General features: G+C 38.4%; 1 protein-coding gene and 1 non-coding gene across 2 annotated transcripts in view; both read left to right on the top strand.

Moving 5' to 3' along the window:
* POLR3B (RNA polymerase III subunit B) overlaps positions 1–18,379 on the top strand; it is a 114,928-nt gene that overhangs the window by 54,886 nt on the left and 41,663 nt on the right. The window contains exons 15-19 of the mRNA XM_065886727.1: positions 1,208–1,370; positions 2,615–2,768; positions 5,700–5,774; positions 6,364–6,462; positions 11,723–11,850. Coding sequence (XP_065742799.1) covers positions 1,208–1,370; positions 2,615–2,768; positions 5,700–5,774; positions 6,364–6,462; positions 11,723–11,850 — 619 coding nt within the window. The remainder of the gene's footprint in view (positions 1–1,207; positions 1,371–2,614; positions 2,769–5,699; positions 5,775–6,363; positions 6,463–11,722; positions 11,851–18,379) is intronic.
* Positions 9,626–9,732, top strand: LOC136131683 (U6 spliceosomal RNA). The gene has a single exon (XR_010656412.1). It is a non-coding gene; the product is annotated as a U6 spliceosomal RNA (small nuclear RNA).

The raw sequence follows: 18,379 nt of genomic DNA, 5'->3' as shown, positions 1-18,379 counted from the left end.
GATATATGTTCCAAAGTGTAGGAATTAGTTATGACTTGGGAGAGGTGAAAAATACAAGTCCATACAGGGTTATAATTTTTAGAAATTATCATTCTTCTTCTGATTTATCTTAAACCATATGGAAATTCACATTAAAATTTTCCAGCTTGTCAAATTTGCATAACTTACACATCTTGAGTTTTGGAACACTAAATTTCCCAGAGATTGCTTCAACTAATCTAGATGAAGTACCTGTTTTGTGCATCACTACAGTAGATGGTTTCTAAGATTGAAGATGTAATCTTTACATGTCACATGTGTCTCAAGTGTTTTTGTTTTTTTTCTTAATTTGCTGTATTACGTCCTTGTTTATATGTTTGCTTTAGATGTTTTTCTTCTGGTTGTACAGAAGTTTAAAAATATTTTTTTCATTTCCTTCTTACTTTGAAGTAATTTCAGGCATACAAAAAAAGTTGCAAAAATAGTGCAAAGAATCTCCATGATCCTTCACCTAGATTCCCCAAATGTGACATCTTATGTAACTATAGCACAGTTATCAACCTCATAGCCCCAGTTATCAACTTTCATAACCCCAGTTATGAAATTAACACTGATAACAATATTATAATCTGTAGACCTGATTCAGATTTTGCCAGTTGCCCCACTGTCTTTTTTTGATCCAGGATTGCTCTCAGTTGTTGAGTCTCCTTAGCCTCTTATTCTGAAGCGGTTCTTCACTCTTTGTCTTTTATGACCAAGAAGCTTGGAGAGTGCCGGCCAGTTATTTTGCAGACTCTTTCTCATTTCAGGCCAGCAGTTTTATATTTTTATGTATTCACAATTATCAGTGTTTTCCTTTACTGTTTTTATACAGTGTCATCTTAATGACCGTGGTGTTCTGTTGTCAGGGAATAGCAATTTAGGCAATTGGTTTCTTTGGGGAGGGGACGTTTATAATGTCATCATTACTTCCAGTTCAAATAGTACTGTGCTGAGCATGTCTGTGGCTAAATCTACGTTTATATCCTTGCTTTCTAGTTCAGGATAAATTCCTCTAGGATAAGGGGTAGGTATATCCTTAAGGCTTTGTATGAATCTCCAAAGTGTTCCCTACGAGGCTGTACTGCTTTGCCTTGTCACCAGTGGAGTGGTGAGCTATTTTCAGACACAAACTGTACTTTGTGTTACTCATGTTCATTCTTAGAAATGACTGTCTTTTGCTTTTTAGGCATGTGGTTTGGTTAAAAACTTGGCCCTTATGACGCACATCACAACTGACATGGAAGATGGACCCATTGTTAAATTAGCCAGTAACTTGGGAGTAGAAGATGTGAATTTATTATGTGGGGAAGAGCTGTCTTACCCAAATGTGTTTCTTGTCTTTCTTAATGGTGAGTATATTATGGAGACATGTTGATCCTAAACAGTCTGTTTGGGAGGGGGAGGGAATCAACTATTATCCATGTATATAGAGCACAAATATACTTTAATTCTGCAGTCAAATTCTCTGCCACTGAGCTGTACCCCCTGAGTATACTTTAATTCTGGACCCAGGTTGACGTTAATTGAAAGGTAGAAAAAATGGTAACAGAAACAGTTATTCCATTGGCTGAGTGATCCAGGTTCTGAGACAATACAGCCATCAGAGCTAAAGGGTAGCTTTGACAGCTGGCAGCGTATGCACAGTGAAGTGAGGCTCAATACGGTATCTTTAAGTTCAAGTTAAATATGTGAGACGTTCTGCAGAAATAATCAGATCAGCCCTTATTGTGAGATGACTTGTATTCAGCCACTGAGTGAGTGATTGTCAGCAGCCTCTGGCGAGAGGGTCCCTTTCCTTCAGCTTCTGCTCCAGTTGCTTCTCTCATACCCCTTCCCACCCACTTGAGAGTCCTCCAGAGATGCTGCAGCAGGTGTGGCTTGGTGGCCTGGGTGCCTGTCCCCTCACAGGTGTGCTGCATGTGCTCATCCTGGCCTCAGCCCCCATGCTCTTCTCCCCCTTCTTCCTGCTCTGGGAGGCCTTCACCATTTCCCGCGTGGGCTGGTGAGAAGGAAAACAGGGCTGTTGGCTGCCTGCCTCGCTCAGTGAATTCTGGCAGCTAACGCTGAGTGGGTTCTTACTCTGGGTACTCACCCAGTACCTCTCTAAATCCTCACACTAGCCCTGGGAGCCAAAGGCCATTTTCCTCATTTCTCAGATGATGACAACAAAACCGGTTTAAAAATAGCAGTTACTAGGTGCTATGTCCAGTTCTAAGTGCTTTCCATGAGATCAGCTCATTTAATCCTCACATCGACCCTGTAGAAGTGGTAGAGGCAGTGTTCAGACCCAGGGGTCTGGACCCGAGTTCATGTCCCTGCACGGTGCTGACAGACGAGGAGACTGAGGCTGACTTCACCAGTGTTATGCAGCCAGGGCGTGGTAGGCCTGGCCCTGGACTCCGGTCCCCACCCCGGGCTGCCCTTGACCACTCCACTCTGCTGCTCCCTCCAGCCTTGTGGACTGGCTGCAGGCTTAATAACAGTACTTCCAAATGACTGCTCAGTGCTTCTTATTGTTTTTATTGAGTAGATATTTTAAATCCCATTAGATTTATTTTTTATTTCGGTCTTGACTATTCTTCTTTCTGCTTAGGTAACATCCTGGGTGTCATTCGAGATCACAAGAAGCTGGTGAATACATTTCGACTGATGCGAAGAGCAGGATATATCAATGAATTTGTTTCCATCTCAACGAATCTGACAGATCGGTGTGTCTATATTTCCTCTGATGGAGGAAGGCTGTGCAGGTAGATGTGGCTAGAAAGAGTTGTTAAGATCTCTTTATGTTTGCTTTTGAAAGAAATGGACTTGTTTTTATTTTTGAAGCTGCTTTAACCTCTTTCATTGTTAAGATAAATTTAATTCACTTAGCAAACACCTCATGAATATGCATACTGGCTACTGGGGATTCAAAGATTAATGGGAGTCAGTCTCTGCCCTCAGAGAACTCAGTCCGCTGGGAAAGGCAGAAATAATTAGTAATAACAACCAACTCTGCGAGTAATAAGTGCTAGCCATTATTTATTATCTTAATAGATGTATTATGTGTAAGGCTTTAACTACATTCAACCCTATAAGGTTGGATTATTATTTTCATTTAACAAATGAGGTACCGGGGTTTAGTGAGACTAAGTAAATTACCCAAAGCCAGGTAGTGGTGGAGTCTGTTTTTCACCCGGAATTTCTTAGAATTCATTTGACTTCAACAGTCCTGATTTTACCCACTATATTCTGTTGCTATGAACTGACCTTTAAAGGATGAGTAGGATTGCTTTAAAGGATAAAGGAGGAAAGGAGAAAGGCTAAGGAATGGCAAGAATAAGAAACATAGAAGCATGAAGAGATACCATAACATTAGATCCGGTAGAAGAGTAGGTGCCTTATATTCATTCCGCACATATTTAGGGCCTATTTTGTACAGGTGCTGTGTCGGAGGTGGGGTTACGAAGATGAACATGACATGGTATCTGGTCCTTTGGGGACAGGCAGGGACTCCAGCTGAGGATGTCACCTTGTTTCATAGGCCTTCACTTGATTCACCAAAGTCTTTCTTTGTGGACCTCAGGTAGTGTGAGGGCACAAGTCAGTGAGCTGGCAGTGGTTAGAGTGGTGGCAAGAGCTTGGAAGTCTGCCCAGCTGGGAGAGTGGACTGCCAGTGTCTGTGTCTATCTGGCATCCTTGTTTCCTTCCAGTTACCCTCCTCATTCTCCTTTGAGGATTGCCCTTCCTCACTGGCAGTCTTCTTGGGACGGTCAGTCAGGTGCTGTCTCCTGCTCAGCCAAAGGTCAGGCAGCTGACCCAAGCCAGGCCAGTCAGACTGTCTCTCCAGAGAGTTTGAATCCCAAAGAGAATAGCTCAAGGGAAGAAGTGGTTGGAACAGATTCATCCTGGCAGCGATGCATACAAGAGACTGCTTGTTACCCCTGCCTTTCTGGATACTTGGGACTGTTCTGGCTCCTTTTCTTTCTGAGGCTGAGCATTGCACCTTTTTTCTTTGACTCTTATCCTTCTAGTAAATTCTTAGCCTTTTGGTAAATTCCTTAAAATTTTCTTATTTTTTTGTAAATTCCATCTTTGCTTAAATCTGCCAGAGTTGGTTCCTATTCTTTGCAACCAGAGAGCCCTAACTGATGCTATACCTGTGTTTGAATCCTAATGTCCCACTTACTGACTTGTGTGACTCCGAGTTTATTACTTAAGTCTCTGGGCCTTGATTCCTCAACTGTAAATATGTAAATAACAATACCTCCCTAGGATTGATATAAGGTCTGGTAAGTGCCTTGTAGGGTGCCAGGCAAACACTGGATGCTTATTTATAGCTATTAACATGGTCCAATTAAGGGTGGGGAAAACACTGACATTTTCTAGCTTAATCTGTTTTAGGATTTTTCTTTTTCATTACATCCCATATAATATGACATAGCCTAAAAGAAAACTAGTTCTTTTTTTTTTAGAAGTGATTGTATAACGACACAACATAGATCTGGCAGGAAGAATTAGTAGAATTCATTGAGTAAACTGAAAGGTAACTGAGGTGGCCAAGTGTGGTCCCCTCCCTCTCCTACCCCTGCTCTGCCATCACTTCTCAGCCTCTTAAGCTGAACTAAACTGCAGCCCCAAATGAGGGAGGCAGCAGGGTCTCTGCTTCCCTGCCAAGGGGCAGCCAGGATTTTGAGGCAGTGTTGAGTCTCATGAAGAGTTCACCCTGTTCACTTTCCAGCAGCTTGTACCCCCTTTTGTAATTGTGCAGCTCCTCTTCTTAACTGTTTAAAAGTGCTCATTAGTCCTCAAATAGTTATTTGGACTTGAGGGTGGAGCGCACGAGTGTCTGCTGGTTACTTGCTCCTCTCTGTAAGAGCCGCTTGTCCAAATAGCAACAGCCCTTGACGTTTCATGCTGCATGCCGTCCTTTGTGTTGGGTGTTTCCTCGTGATGGCGAAGCCCTCAGAGGCAAATCACCGCTGACAGTTAACAGGTTAATCTACCAGAACGTGTGGACCAAAGCTCTCTACCTTACGCCCATTACATCACTAAAAATCCCAAAGTGAAAAAGCTATATTCCCTGCAAACTCATGCCTACTCTTTGGTTGTGTGTAGCTTTAAGTACCCTGCTAGTGTAGCCCAGGGATGTTTGTCCTAAAGCAAGCCACTCTAGACAGCTGGAAGTCATCAGACCTTCACTACAAAATGCCATTGTTTTCCTTGGTGATGGTTCTCTGCCTGCTGACCTCTCCATATTCCCAGTATGAAATCAGGAGAGGCTTTTGGTATGATGGATGCATTTACACAGTTTTTAAAAATATATATTAAAGGTATTAAAGGTTTTTTTTTTCTAGACTTTATTGAGTATCATTTCATACTGCTTTCTCATTCAGAACCAAATATTTCCAAAGATACTTGGAGAAAGGACTGTGTGTTTATACATGTATATGTGCACACATGAGCTGGTGTGTGCGTGTGCACGTGTGTGTGCGTGTGTATGTGAGAAAGAGAAAATAGGCCCCTGTGCACTCACACTTGTAAAAAATACCTGGTGTCCTCAAGCACTCCAGAAATAAGTTTGATCATATCTACCGCTTCCCTCATTTAACTATAGTAAGCTTACTGATTTAATTCTTTTGTTGAACTACTGTAAATCTGTTTTGTTTTTTGGGTTTTTTTCTGTTTTTCTATTCCAGACCCTATATAATTGTTAAGAAACAGAAGGCTGCAGTCACAAATAAGCATATGGAAGAGCTGGCTCAGGGGTACAGGTAAATAGCCAAAAGCAAAAGTCCTCAGTCTCCTTAATACTCATTTATGTGATCTAAACAGAAGTAATGTTATTTGATCTGAGCTTTTAAGAAAAGTATTACATATTTTCATTTTTAGTCTCTTAATTCCTCTCTACCAGCTATATCAACCTGTTAAAAACCTGTTCTTTTCTATGTGAACTTGCTTGGACATTGTAAAATATTTATCAATTTAGATCCTGAGGATTACAGAGTCTTGGTGTAAATTAGCACACTCTTCAGCGTTTCTAGGATGAGAAGGATATGTTGATGTAGACATCTGACGTACTGTGGGTCTCATCATACGGGGTTTTTAAAGTCATAGAAGGTGTTTTTTAGAAGTGGGACCAGATTGACAAGAGTCACAGATGTTTTACTGTTTCTATTTTGGTGATTTGTGATAACTCTATGACCTAAGAATAACGTGTTTCAAATATCCCAATGTATTGATACTTTTTGGGAGAGAAAGATGCTTTGGGCCTAAATGAAAGCATGTATCTTCCACTATTGCATATAAAATACTGCAGTAAAATGCTATTTAATAATGTCCATTTCACCAATATTTTCCCAGGAATTTTGAAGATTTCTTGCATGAGAGTCTGGTTGAATATTTAGATGTGAATGAAGAAAATGACTGTAACATTGCACTCTATGAACATATGATTAATAAGTAAGTAACAACCATAATTAAAACCTGTTCCGGGGCTTCCCTGGTGGTGCAGTGGTTGAGAGTCCGCCTGCCAACGCAGGGGACACGGGTTCTTGCCCCGGTCCGGGAAGATCCCACATGCCGCAGAGTGGCTGGGCCCATGAGCCATGGCCGCTGAGCCTGCGTGTCCGGAGCCTGTGCTCCGCGATGGGAGAGGCCACAACAGTGAGAGGCCCGCATACCGGAAAAAAAACCTGTTCTGATGATAGACACGATCTTCTTTTTTCATTTCATCTTCAATTCTATTGTGTATTCCTAGTAGGAACTGTTAGAAGTATACTGTTAAGGAAACATAACCCATAGTTTATCCCAGGAGTATCACAAAACTGCTAACGAATAATCTTTAGATTTAATTATCCTTCCTTTTCATTTTACACTCACTGTACATTTCTTAAAAGGAATTGCTTCTCTGATTTTAATACTCGATTACTGCCAAAATTAAACTAATGAATCAGGCTACATAATGGTGTATTTATCTGTTCCAGGGTTGATTTTGTCAGTGGATGTCTGAATTCCTGTTGTCAATGCAGGAATTCCCTACCTTGTATGTTGTAAAGATATCTCTAAACTTACGTGCAATATAGACATGAAATGGTGATATGTTCACAGTGTTTCTTCTAGAACAGTGATATTTTTAGGAACATCTTTGTTCCATTTGGAATACATTATAGGACATTTATATAACTTGCTGTCTGATGCATGTGGCTGAGGTACCACTTACCTGAAATTAGAATGTTTGAAATTATGCTATTAAATGGTTAGGGAGTTTAATACTGCCCCCTGATAACTATTTTTGTCTTCAGTCAGGAAAGTAGTTTTCTGTTTTCCACTACCAGATGAGATATAGCACTTTATTTTTGTCTTACTGTAATTTAATAAATAATGCTTTTCAGCAGAATTTTTATTCCTTAAAGGTATGAATCTCTCAAAGTACTATTTTTATACCCCTCGTTTAAAGATTGACTGGAGGGCTTCCCTGATGGCGCAGTGGTTGGGGGTCCGCCTGCCGATGCAGGGGATGCGGGTTCGTGCCCCAGTCCAGGAGGATCCCACATGCCGCGGGTCCGTGGCATGGCCGCTGAGCCTGTGCATCCGGAGCCTGTGCTCCACAGCGGGGGGGGGGGGGGGGGGTGCGCAGTGATGAGAGGCCCGCGTACAGCAAAAAATAATAATAAAGATATAAAGATTGACTGGAGAATTATATGGTAACCCCACAAATAACGATTCCGTCCTGGTTACTCAAGCCAGAAACCTCAGTTTCAGCCTTGACTCCTCCTCCCCTCTACACCCACATCTAATCTCGTAACATACCATGTGGACTTTCAAAGTATACCCGGAATCTGAGCTCTTTTGACCGCCTCCACCTGCTGCCCTACTGCAGGCCACTGCCATTCCTTGTCTGGATCCTTGCAAAAGGCTCCTGACTAGTTTTGCACTTGTTCCCATATAGTCTGTTCTTTATAGATCAGAATGGTCTCGTCACTTCTCTTCTCAAACCACGCCCCCAGCCCCACCCCACCCAGTGGCTTTCCATCTCCCTCTGAAGTCCTTACAGAGGCTTTCACGTTCCTACAAGGAAGCTATGGCTGCAGCATCATCTCCTCCCTCTCCCTCCTCACTCTGTTTTAACCACACTGGCCTCTTCATGGTCCTGCCCCAGCCCCTCTGCCCTGGCTGTCCCCTCTACCTGGAACGCTGTCACCTATCTGCATGGCTCACTCCTTCACATCCTCCAGGTCTTCACTCAGGTACCACCTTCTCAGCGAGTTTCCCTGACCACCCTATTTAAAGTAGAAATCCCTCCTCTGACCACCCCTCTTCGCTGCTTTATTTTTCTAGTGCTTAAATCTTAAAATCTGTAAAACGTGTATTTTGTTGATGCATCTGTGTATTGTCTATCTCCCGCCACTAGAAGCTTCATGAAGGCAGGGATTTTTCCCTGTTTTCTTCACTGCCATAAAGGAATATAACTATCAGTATCACCTAATCACCACGCTATCCCATACATCAAATTAATTTATTTTAAAAATAAGAAAAAATTGGTATTAATTCATACTTACGACATTTGTTAAAATGTAAAAATGCATAAAGTAATTCCCCATCCCGCCAAACTCCACCCTCCAGAAGTAACCAGTGCAAATGGTTTAATATGTACTCTTCTAGATTTTTTTCTAAGTGAAGGCAAACATACATACATTTTGCAACTATTTTTCAGTGTCTTGATTTTTTAACTTAATGTAATTAACATTATCATCCTGGATATTTTTCCACATTAATGTATGTATATATTTATATATATATATATAATTTTAATTGCTTTTTATTACATTGTCTGACTACATATAGATAACTTATTTAATTGTTCCCCTATTGATGACTATTTAGGCTGTTTCCAGTTTTTTCACTGTTGTAAGCAACAGGTCACTTAGTCTTAATTTGAGCTAAATTTAAGGCCCTTATGCATAGTGAACAGGAAGTCTCCTATTTCCTGTTCAGGATAGAAACTTAGGGTGGTTATAATTTTGAATAATAATATTCCTGTCTGTTTTATAAAATTCAAATCCAGACTTTTACAAAGTTTGGACTTTCAATAATTATTAGATAGTAAGGTAGTATACGATCTTATGTATGTTGTTGTCATGAAAAAAGAAGAAACTTAGATCTTTACCTTCTTCATTTTCAGCTTACCCCAATCTTTACATTGGAAAAAGTAGTTTTAATTTGCATTGGTCAAATTGGCAGTATATAAACAGAACAGTACATTTTAAACAAACTGTTTTATTCTAGGCTATAAAATGTCACTATAAGCTGTTTCTCTGTAAAAAACAGAAACGAAGAAAACAAAACCTAGAGCCCCTTCCCTCTCTGCTGACAAAGGCCTAAAGTGACTGAGAGGATTGAGGTTCTGCAAGGTCATAAGGTCAGAATTATATTCTTCAAACCAAGAACTACATGGAAAGCATCCTCTCTAACCAAACGAGGGACACAATTCAATACATATGTAATGAAAAGCAAATAGCTGGTTAACTGGATAAGTGGGAGATCTTTTGCCATGTACATTGCAGCTAATTTTCCATGATGTGTTGGGTTATCTTGGAAATCACTTCTCTTCAGAAGTACTGTAGTGCTTGCTTCGGCAGCACATATACTAAAATTGGAACGATTCAGAGAAGATTAGCATGGCCCCTGTGGAAGGATGACATGCAAATTCGTGAAGCGTTCCATATTTTTAAGAAAAGATGAACATAAGACAGATAATTATTAATCTATTTCAATTTCACCAGTCACATAAAAAAGAAGAAACATCTTCTTTGGAAAATTATGAAATAGTAAATAAGAACATCTCATTATATACCTATGAAGTATTATGTTGATATATAATGTATATTTAAATTGTAATACAAATGTAAGAGATGTTATGGTAAATCAGATCCTCTCAATTTGTTGATTTCAGTGGAATTTGGTACAATTATTTTGTATTTCAATTTGACTATCAAGAATAAAAAAAAAGTTATGTCATTTGGCTCAGGAAAAAAAAAAGAAGTACTGTAAACTGTTGAAATTATGATTAAAGTTATGCTTCAGAAACACTTGAGGAAGGGACAGAAGGTCATTGGAGACCACAGATCCTGGATGTGAGATCTGTTACTTTCAGCAAGACCTAAAAACAGTCTGGCTGTCCTTTCCCATTCAGATAGCTGAGTTGCTTTATCATTTAGCCAAAACTGCATTTTCTGCAAAAACATATTATGAAAGTAACCAAGATTCTAACATCTACTACGTCAGGTCTTACTTTGTGCCCTGTATCTATAAAAATATAATGCAAGTCACCATATAACTTTAGGTTTTCTAGTAGCCACATTAAAGAAGTAAAAAGAAACAGATGAAATTAATTTTAATAATTTTATTTAACCCAGTATATCTGAAAGATTATCATATCAACATGTAGTCAATATAAAAATATTGAGATATTTTACCTTTTTTTCCTACTAAGTCTTCAAAATCTGGTGTGCACTTACACTGCATCTCAATTTGGATGCTAAATTTTCATTGGAAATACTTTTTTTTTAATGTATTTTATTTATTTTTGGCTGCGTTGGGTCTTCATTGCTGCGCGCGGGCTTTCTCTGGTTGCGGTGAGCGGGGGCTACTCTTCGTTGTGGTGCGTGGGCTTCAGTAGTTGTGGCTTGCAGGCTCCAGAGCACAGGCTCAGTAGTTGTGGCGCACGGGCTTAGTTGCTCCGCGGCATGTGGGATCTTCCTGGACCAGGGCACAAACCCATGTCCCCTGCATTGGCAGGCGGATTCTTAACCACTGCGCCACCAGGGAAGTCCCTCATTGGAAATACTTGATCTGATTTCATAACATTTACAATTGAAAAAGTAGAGTAACACATGTAAGTGGTTACAAACATAACTTAAAAAGTTTTAAAATAACTGAACTGAGCTATTTCAATATAAATTTGAGCTTTAAAATTAATGTAAGATAATTAAAATTAAGTAAAATTAAAAATTCAGCTTCTCAGCCATTCTAGTGTAACTTTTCAAGCGCTCAATAGCCACACTTAGCTAGTGGTTACAGAATTGGTCCCCATAGGTCTATAGTAACTTCTTAAAGGGGATATATTCCTCTCTCTAAAATGGTAATACAACTTTCTCATTGATATACGTTGGAAAAGTGGGGAAAAGCAGGCCACTCATCCATATAGTTATATTAAAAAAATTTATTTTTAAGACATTTTATTGAAGTACAGTTGATTTACAACGTTGTGCCATGTAGGTATTTTTGATACTGTGTTTCTATGTGCTTAATATAGTAATTTCTTTAAATGAGTTATTATTATTAGTTAGTATGTAATGATGTTTTATTTTTTATATAGACATTCCATATTGTCTATCTCTTATATTTCTACAAATAAAAGTTTCACTCTTTAGTTTCACTGAAAAAAAGAATTTGCTGTTATATTTTATTTAAGTATATTTTTCTTCTATCATTTTTACTAGCATCAAATTTTATTGTTAGGAGGTTTTATTATTATATTGATATAAATGTATTGTATGTGTTTTTTATATATATATACATTTTTGTATGTATTTATGTAAACTTAAATTTTAAGTTTAGTCTTCAGGGACCTAGATAGTAATATTTTTTTATACCCTTTAAGAGATATTTATTTTAATACTTGGTGCCTAAGATGTCTGATTCTTAATTAACTTGATAGAGATACCACCCACTTGGAGATTGAACCCTTCACTCTTCTTGGCGTTTGTGCTGGCCTGATCCCATACCCTCATCACAACCAGTCCCCAAGAAACACATATCAGTGTGCCATGGGGAAACAAGCCATGGGTAAGAGTTCCTCCTTGAACTTGGTTCTAAATACTTGGATAAGTACTTATGTCTTTATTCTTTTTTTTTTTTTAACAGCTCTTTATTGGAGTATAATTGCTTCACAATACTGTGTTATTCTTACTTCACTAGTGTTGCATGTTGGGCCAGGTCAGGCGTTGCTAACACCTGAGTGTTACCAAACTCAGGAGGTTGTCTGTGGAATTCTGCAGTGCTTGTAGGTGCCCCTGTCATGTCTAAAGCTTAAACAAAAATGGAGAAAACCTCTCTGAACTTGTACTCTTGACCAAACAAAGGGATATATAATAACTATCACAGAATTACAAGGGGGTAAATATAAAGAGAAAAGCCCTATATAAATGTAAGTAGTTAAGCAGGAGAGATGGAAGAAAGAGCAGGAAAACTCGATGTTAAGGGAGGAGAGCAAAAGGCAATAGAGATAAAGATGCACAGTGTGTATTAGAATGTACTTAGTAATTGTCTGGGTGACAGTCATTGAACCCATTATATCCACGCAATTGCTCCTATAGCTCCTGAAACACTCAGTATGTGTCACACCATTTTCTGAGTTCATTTTCCTTTCTTCTTTCTATTTTTCTTCCCTTTCATTCATTTATCTATTAATTTATTTATCATCCGTAACATTTATTGAGCATCAATAATAAACCAATCATTGAGGCTGGAACCTTAAAATATAGAGATAACACAGAGCCCTGCCCTCAGTGAGTTCACAGTCTAGCAGGAGAGACCAACAAATACAACAGTAATTCAGTATAGTCTCATAAATGCCATAGTAGATGATAGCCAGAATCTAAGGGACTAAGCAGAAAAAACACCTAAGGTTAGAGAGTGGGTTGTTTCTGAAGACTAGAACTGAACTGAGCCTTGAAAGATACTGAGTATTTCTCACAGGTATGGAAACGTAAGCAAGTAGTGTGTGGGTCGTTTTGTATAGTATATGCTGTAGTATGGACATAGAAGCGTGGTGGAGAGATGCCATATGTTGGGGAGTTTGAGTTTTGTCTTGAAGAGGATACAGAGAGGATACTAGCAAAAAAAGTTTTGCTTATAAGCTTTTTTTTGAAATGTTTTTAAAACTCATTTAAATCCTAATAAGTTTAATAGGTTTTATTTTCATATATGTCTATGACATCAATATGACTTGTCATCTCTGATTTAAAGTATGATACAATGAGGTTCATAAAGAAACTGTAAAAGGTTTCTGCATTGCATTTGGGTAACAACCGGAATGCAGTTAGCTGCTCAGTTACTTACAATTAGCTGCAGTTGACCATAGCTTGACAATTAAGTCATTCTGTTTCTCCTACAGATAAAGAGTATGTATTTCCTTTCGAGTTTTTATATTGCCCTTTGGTTGGCAACAAAGACATAAGAAGCATGTTGTCCTGCTACCATTTACCTGAATGATGTAATGCCTGGACAGTTCAGAATAATTCCCAGTGGGAAAATCTAAACAGCGGCTCATCAATTTAGCCTTTCCCATTCATACTCAGCAGCAGTGTAGGCTGATTTCCCACTTGTGCTTCTGACTTGCTAACAAGTTGAAATATACAGTACTGAATCCTGTGTGTCATGAAAGGGCTATCACTTCTATTGGGTTTACCGAACCATTTTGTTTCATGATGTGAATCCCAGCTGAAACAATACACCTTTTGTGTAGAACTTTCAGCAGAATTAACGGAAGACTAATCACTTCATCACTAATGCCGCTCTTTAGTGTGTTTGAAGATTGAAACAGAAAGAGCTGCATCTATCTCCACTTGGCAAATCTTTTTTTTTTTAAATAAAGAAGTGATTGAATGAAAGAAATAATATTTTTATTTTTGTAACTCCTCTTCCTACCAAAAAAAAAAAAAAGCCTTTTATTTTGTAGCCATGAGTATCTGAAACGTTCGGTTAGTTACCACACACAGTTAAGCAGGATCAGTGTGTACAGAAAGCCAATTCAGTGTCTGTAGAGTTCTTTTGTAGTTTTCTGTGTGAAGGTTTTTTTTCTCGTTTTGTTTTGAGTGTCATTTGCAATTCATTGTCTGTGTTTTCTGAGGTTGGTGTATTCAGCTGCTCTGACCCTGGGTCCTGCACATTTAGCTCCTTGGATACAATCCTCTGACGTGACTGCTGACGCTAGGAAGACAAAAGCCACTGAATATCTTAAGTAATAAAAAAAAGCCTTTGTTACTGTTCGTTATTATAAAACACCTGACTGGAAAGAAAAGCCATGAGATTAAAGTATATTTAAAGTTTGCACACGAGAAGGCCACCTTGCTCTTTGGACACTGTAGTAGCTGCAGAAGTATTGAGCGAGGTCTATAGGAAAACTCGCAAAAGGAAAGAGGCCGGCAGAGGGAGAGACCCAGAACAGAGACCCGGGTCTGAAGAACAGAGATCCAGAACAGAGACCTGGCTCTTTGAGTTGGACTTCTCGGAGTCATTTTAATTCCCTGCTGTCTTGACAGCTGATAACTAAAAGTCACACTATCCCGTTTTAAATATTAGCCATGCTGAAGACTATATACATCTCAGAGATTCTGTGTGGATTTTCTAACATAATATTTTAGTTGCTGTTCATCTGTTAGTCCATGTGGAAAGTGAAAGACAAGATCCCAGAATTAATTTGCTAAATACTCTTACCAACCTGGAAGTTTACTATATACCTTTTACTACCCGTCCCTCCCATTCAACAGAGTGAAAAAATAAGAGAAAGTCATTTCCTGTCACTACGAAGGAGACCAAGACAGCACAAACCACAGAGACTGAGAGCCTTACCTTGTACATAAGAGAGGGCTGACTTGATTCCAACATGAAACACCAGCAGAGGGTGTTTCTCAAATCTGAGGCTCTTTAAATTATTCATAAAGTTCAAGTTTCCACACAGCGTCTTACTGTGCTACTGGGGAACACCTCCCTTCCATGGATATGGCTCTGTTTGTTGTGACATGGTTCAGAGCAAGAAGTCAGGTAGACGTGTGTGGAAATGGCAAGGTCTCCAGGTCACTCAGTGCTACAAGTGAAGGCTGTGTGATGGGGCTGCATTGTATGCTCTCTCCCTGGCCCCAGACGCCAAGTTCACATGAGTCACACTTTCATATCCTGCCCATTTTATTAGTTGGCAATCCTCTAGTGGAACACTTTCTCCTCTTTAAAAGGATCTTTTAGTCACTATCAGCTCGGTTAATGAATATGCATCACATACCTCCTCCAGCCCCCGCTCCTTCTCACCACCCCTTCCTCCTTCAACTCCAAATTGCTGGGACTGTTTTGTTTTTTGTTTTTTTAAAGTCAGGAGCTAATGCAACTTCTGTTTTGGTTTTTGTTTCCAATACAGTCTCTTCTTAAGTGCGTAGTTCCTTCTCTTGTATCCCCCACTTTACAGTAGGATGGGATGTACTAGAAATAGGCTGGAGAATTTTAAAGTATTAAAAACACATAATATACAAAGATCCTCATAAAATGTTGTTTCATTCTGCATCTCCTCTTCTCCCACTTTCTGTTTGAATTTTTTTTTAGACTATTTACTTTTTTATCCATTTGGGGATACAAAATGAAAAGGTGTCTTGACCAAATTATCCCTGGCAATTCTTTTTTAGAATTCTGTTGGTTAAAAAAATATATGATCATTGTAGCTATTTTAGATGTAAGCTTATGTGACAGTTCCTGAGACTAGAATGTTAATAATGAGCACTTAAAATTGAGGTAAAATTGAAGTTCAGTATGTTGGGTTAGAGTTGGAGGTAGAATGGGTGGTATTGCAGGGTGATGGGTGTATATTTTCATTACTAATATTGTTAATATTAGTCATAATGAATGCTTCCACTTAGTGAATACCCAACTGATTTACGTACATTTCTTTTAAATCATCTTAATAATCCTGTCAACTATAATGCATACCTTTTTTATTTCTGACAAGGAAACTGAATTCCAGTTTGGTTGAGAAACTTATAAGAAGTTACATTATATCTGTTATACCGTGACATTTATAAAACTTACTAAAATTTTTCTCCACTGAAACTAACTTCTTTCCTGACTTTTTCCAATTCGCTGTGGGTCATGATGAAGGTACCTTCCCTGCTAGACCATAGATTATAAGTTCCTTGAGGACAGGGACTATGTCTGTTATTTATTACTATATCCCTTGGGCCTAGCCTAGTGCCAGTTTAGTAGGTACTTAATAAATGTTTCAACAACGAATAAATCTCTGAGCACATTAAAATTGTTAAGAAATCAGATGCAGATTTTTGAAAACAATCTTTGAAATGAAGAACTAAGTTGGAAGACATACAACCTGGTATTTAGACTTACCCTAAAACCACAGTAATGATACTGACATAAGGGTAGACATATAGGTCAATGGGACAGAATCCAGAAATAGACCCACACATTTATGGGCAGTTGATTTTTGATGAATATAGCAGGGCAATTTAGAGGAAAGGAAAATCTTTTCAACAAAATAAAATGTCTCAGTATCTATATAGAAAAAAAGGAACATCAGCTTCTACCTCATACCATACAAAAAGTTAATACAGAATGAATCACAGCCCTAAATGTAAGAGCTAAAACTGTAAAACTTACAGAAGGAAACTTAAGCAAAAATCCTTGTGCACTCAAATCACCTAATATTTCTTAGATAGAACACAAATAGCACAAACTATAAAAAAGGGAAAAATTAATAAATTGGACTTTCTCAAAATTAAACTTTTTCTCTTTGAAAGATACTGTTCAGAATATGAAAGACACCGTTAAGCCACAGAATGGGAGAAGGTATTTGCAGTACATATATCTGATAGAGGATTTGTATCCAGTATATATACAAAGAACTCTTCGATAATAAGACAACCCAAGTAAAACGGAAACAAAAAACTCAGACACTTCACAAAGGAATAACCAATAAGCTTATGAAAATATGTTCAACGTTATTAGTCATCAGGTAAATGTAAATTTCTGTGAGATATGACTGCACACTCATTAGAACGACTCAAATGAAAAAGACTGACGTTCTAAGTGTTTGTGAGGATGTGGAGCAGCCAGAATGCTCACACACTGATGAAAAGGTAACACAGTAAAATCACTTTGGAAAATTCTTAAGTTGTTTCTGAAAGTTAACCATACCCTCAGCAAACAATGCAGAAGCATCACTCCTATGTATTTATTCAAGAGAAATGAATACACAAAGACTTGTGCTTGAATGTTCATAGCGACTTTATTCACAGTCGCCCCAAACTTTATTCACAGTAGCCCCAAACGGGAAACATCCCAAATATCCATCAGCGGTTGAATGGATAAACAAAATGTATATTCATATGATGGAATACTACTTAGCAATAAAAAGGAATGAACTCTTACACACAGCCATGTGGATGCATCCCAGAATCATGCTCCATGAAAGAAGCGGCACAAGAGTGTGCATACTGTATGATTCCATTTATATAAAGTTCAGAAAATGCAAACTGACCTATACTGATAAACAGATCCTTGGTTACCTGGGGCCAGGGGCAGAGAGAGGGACCTTTTGGGAGTATTGGGCATGTTCTGGATCTTGACTCTGGTGGTGGTTTCACAGATGCATATATCTGTCAGAGCTCATCAACCTGTACACTTTAAATGGGTGAAGTTTATTGTAATTCAATAATATTGATTAAATAAAAAGAAATTGGGCAAAGGAGGATGGAAAAAATAGTTAAATGTATAAAACTTCATTTTATGTTTCTCGGTATACATTTTCTAAACTATGTGCATCCTTTTTTTCATCTCACTTTAAAATAATAAACTTCTTCACTGTTTTAACGTGCATTTACATACCTTGTTATGCCAACTTGTGACTCCTTAAGAAAGTTTTGATCAAGAAAATAAGAGTTTATAGGAAAGATTATGTCCTGGGTAGTAAGAAAATGAAATCATTGGAGATTATAGTTATACCAAAATGGGACAGTAGAAGGAGAATTCAGCTTATAGATAAATTCTTGTTGTGTTAGTTATTATATATATGCAGTGCCCTTAAGAAAGCTGAAAATACTAACAGAGGCATCCCAGTTTGAGCACGTGCTTCACCGCAGGCTAGTGTTATAATGTAATTTCTACATGACATTTTCTCAGAAAAGCTTGCTTATTGGTAAAAGTAACCAGTCATTCATGATTTTTATAAAAATTGTGATGTGTGGTGGCATTTTATAATTTAGAAGTCGTTTATAAATCATGTTGTTAACCTACACACCTAGTTGTCAGTGCTGCTAAAGATGTGTATATATGCATATGCCTACAACTTCTTTAAAAAGTCTTTAAAGAAAAATTTCTGTTGAGATCACAAGCACCAAACTTTTGCTAAACCATTTCGCTGTTCATCTATTCGATGGTCAGTTGCAGTGCCCAAGAATTAAGTTCGGGGCCTGGTAGCACAATTTATAGCAGGATCCCATCTCTTTCACCATTGTTTAGGGGTGCAGGCGGCTATGCTTCCCTGCTGCATAATAATGCTCGTCTCAGGTTTCAGAGGACATGTTTGGCAGCCTAGTGG

This window comes from Phocoena phocoena, chromosome 11, assembly GCF_963924675.1.
Source record: "Phocoena phocoena chromosome 11, mPhoPho1.1, whole genome shotgun sequence".
Taxonomy (NCBI): domain Eukaryota; kingdom Metazoa; phylum Chordata; class Mammalia; order Artiodactyla; family Phocoenidae; genus Phocoena; species Phocoena phocoena.
Note: the sequence above shows the minus strand (reverse complement) of the source record. Positions and strands in the feature narration are given on the sequence as shown.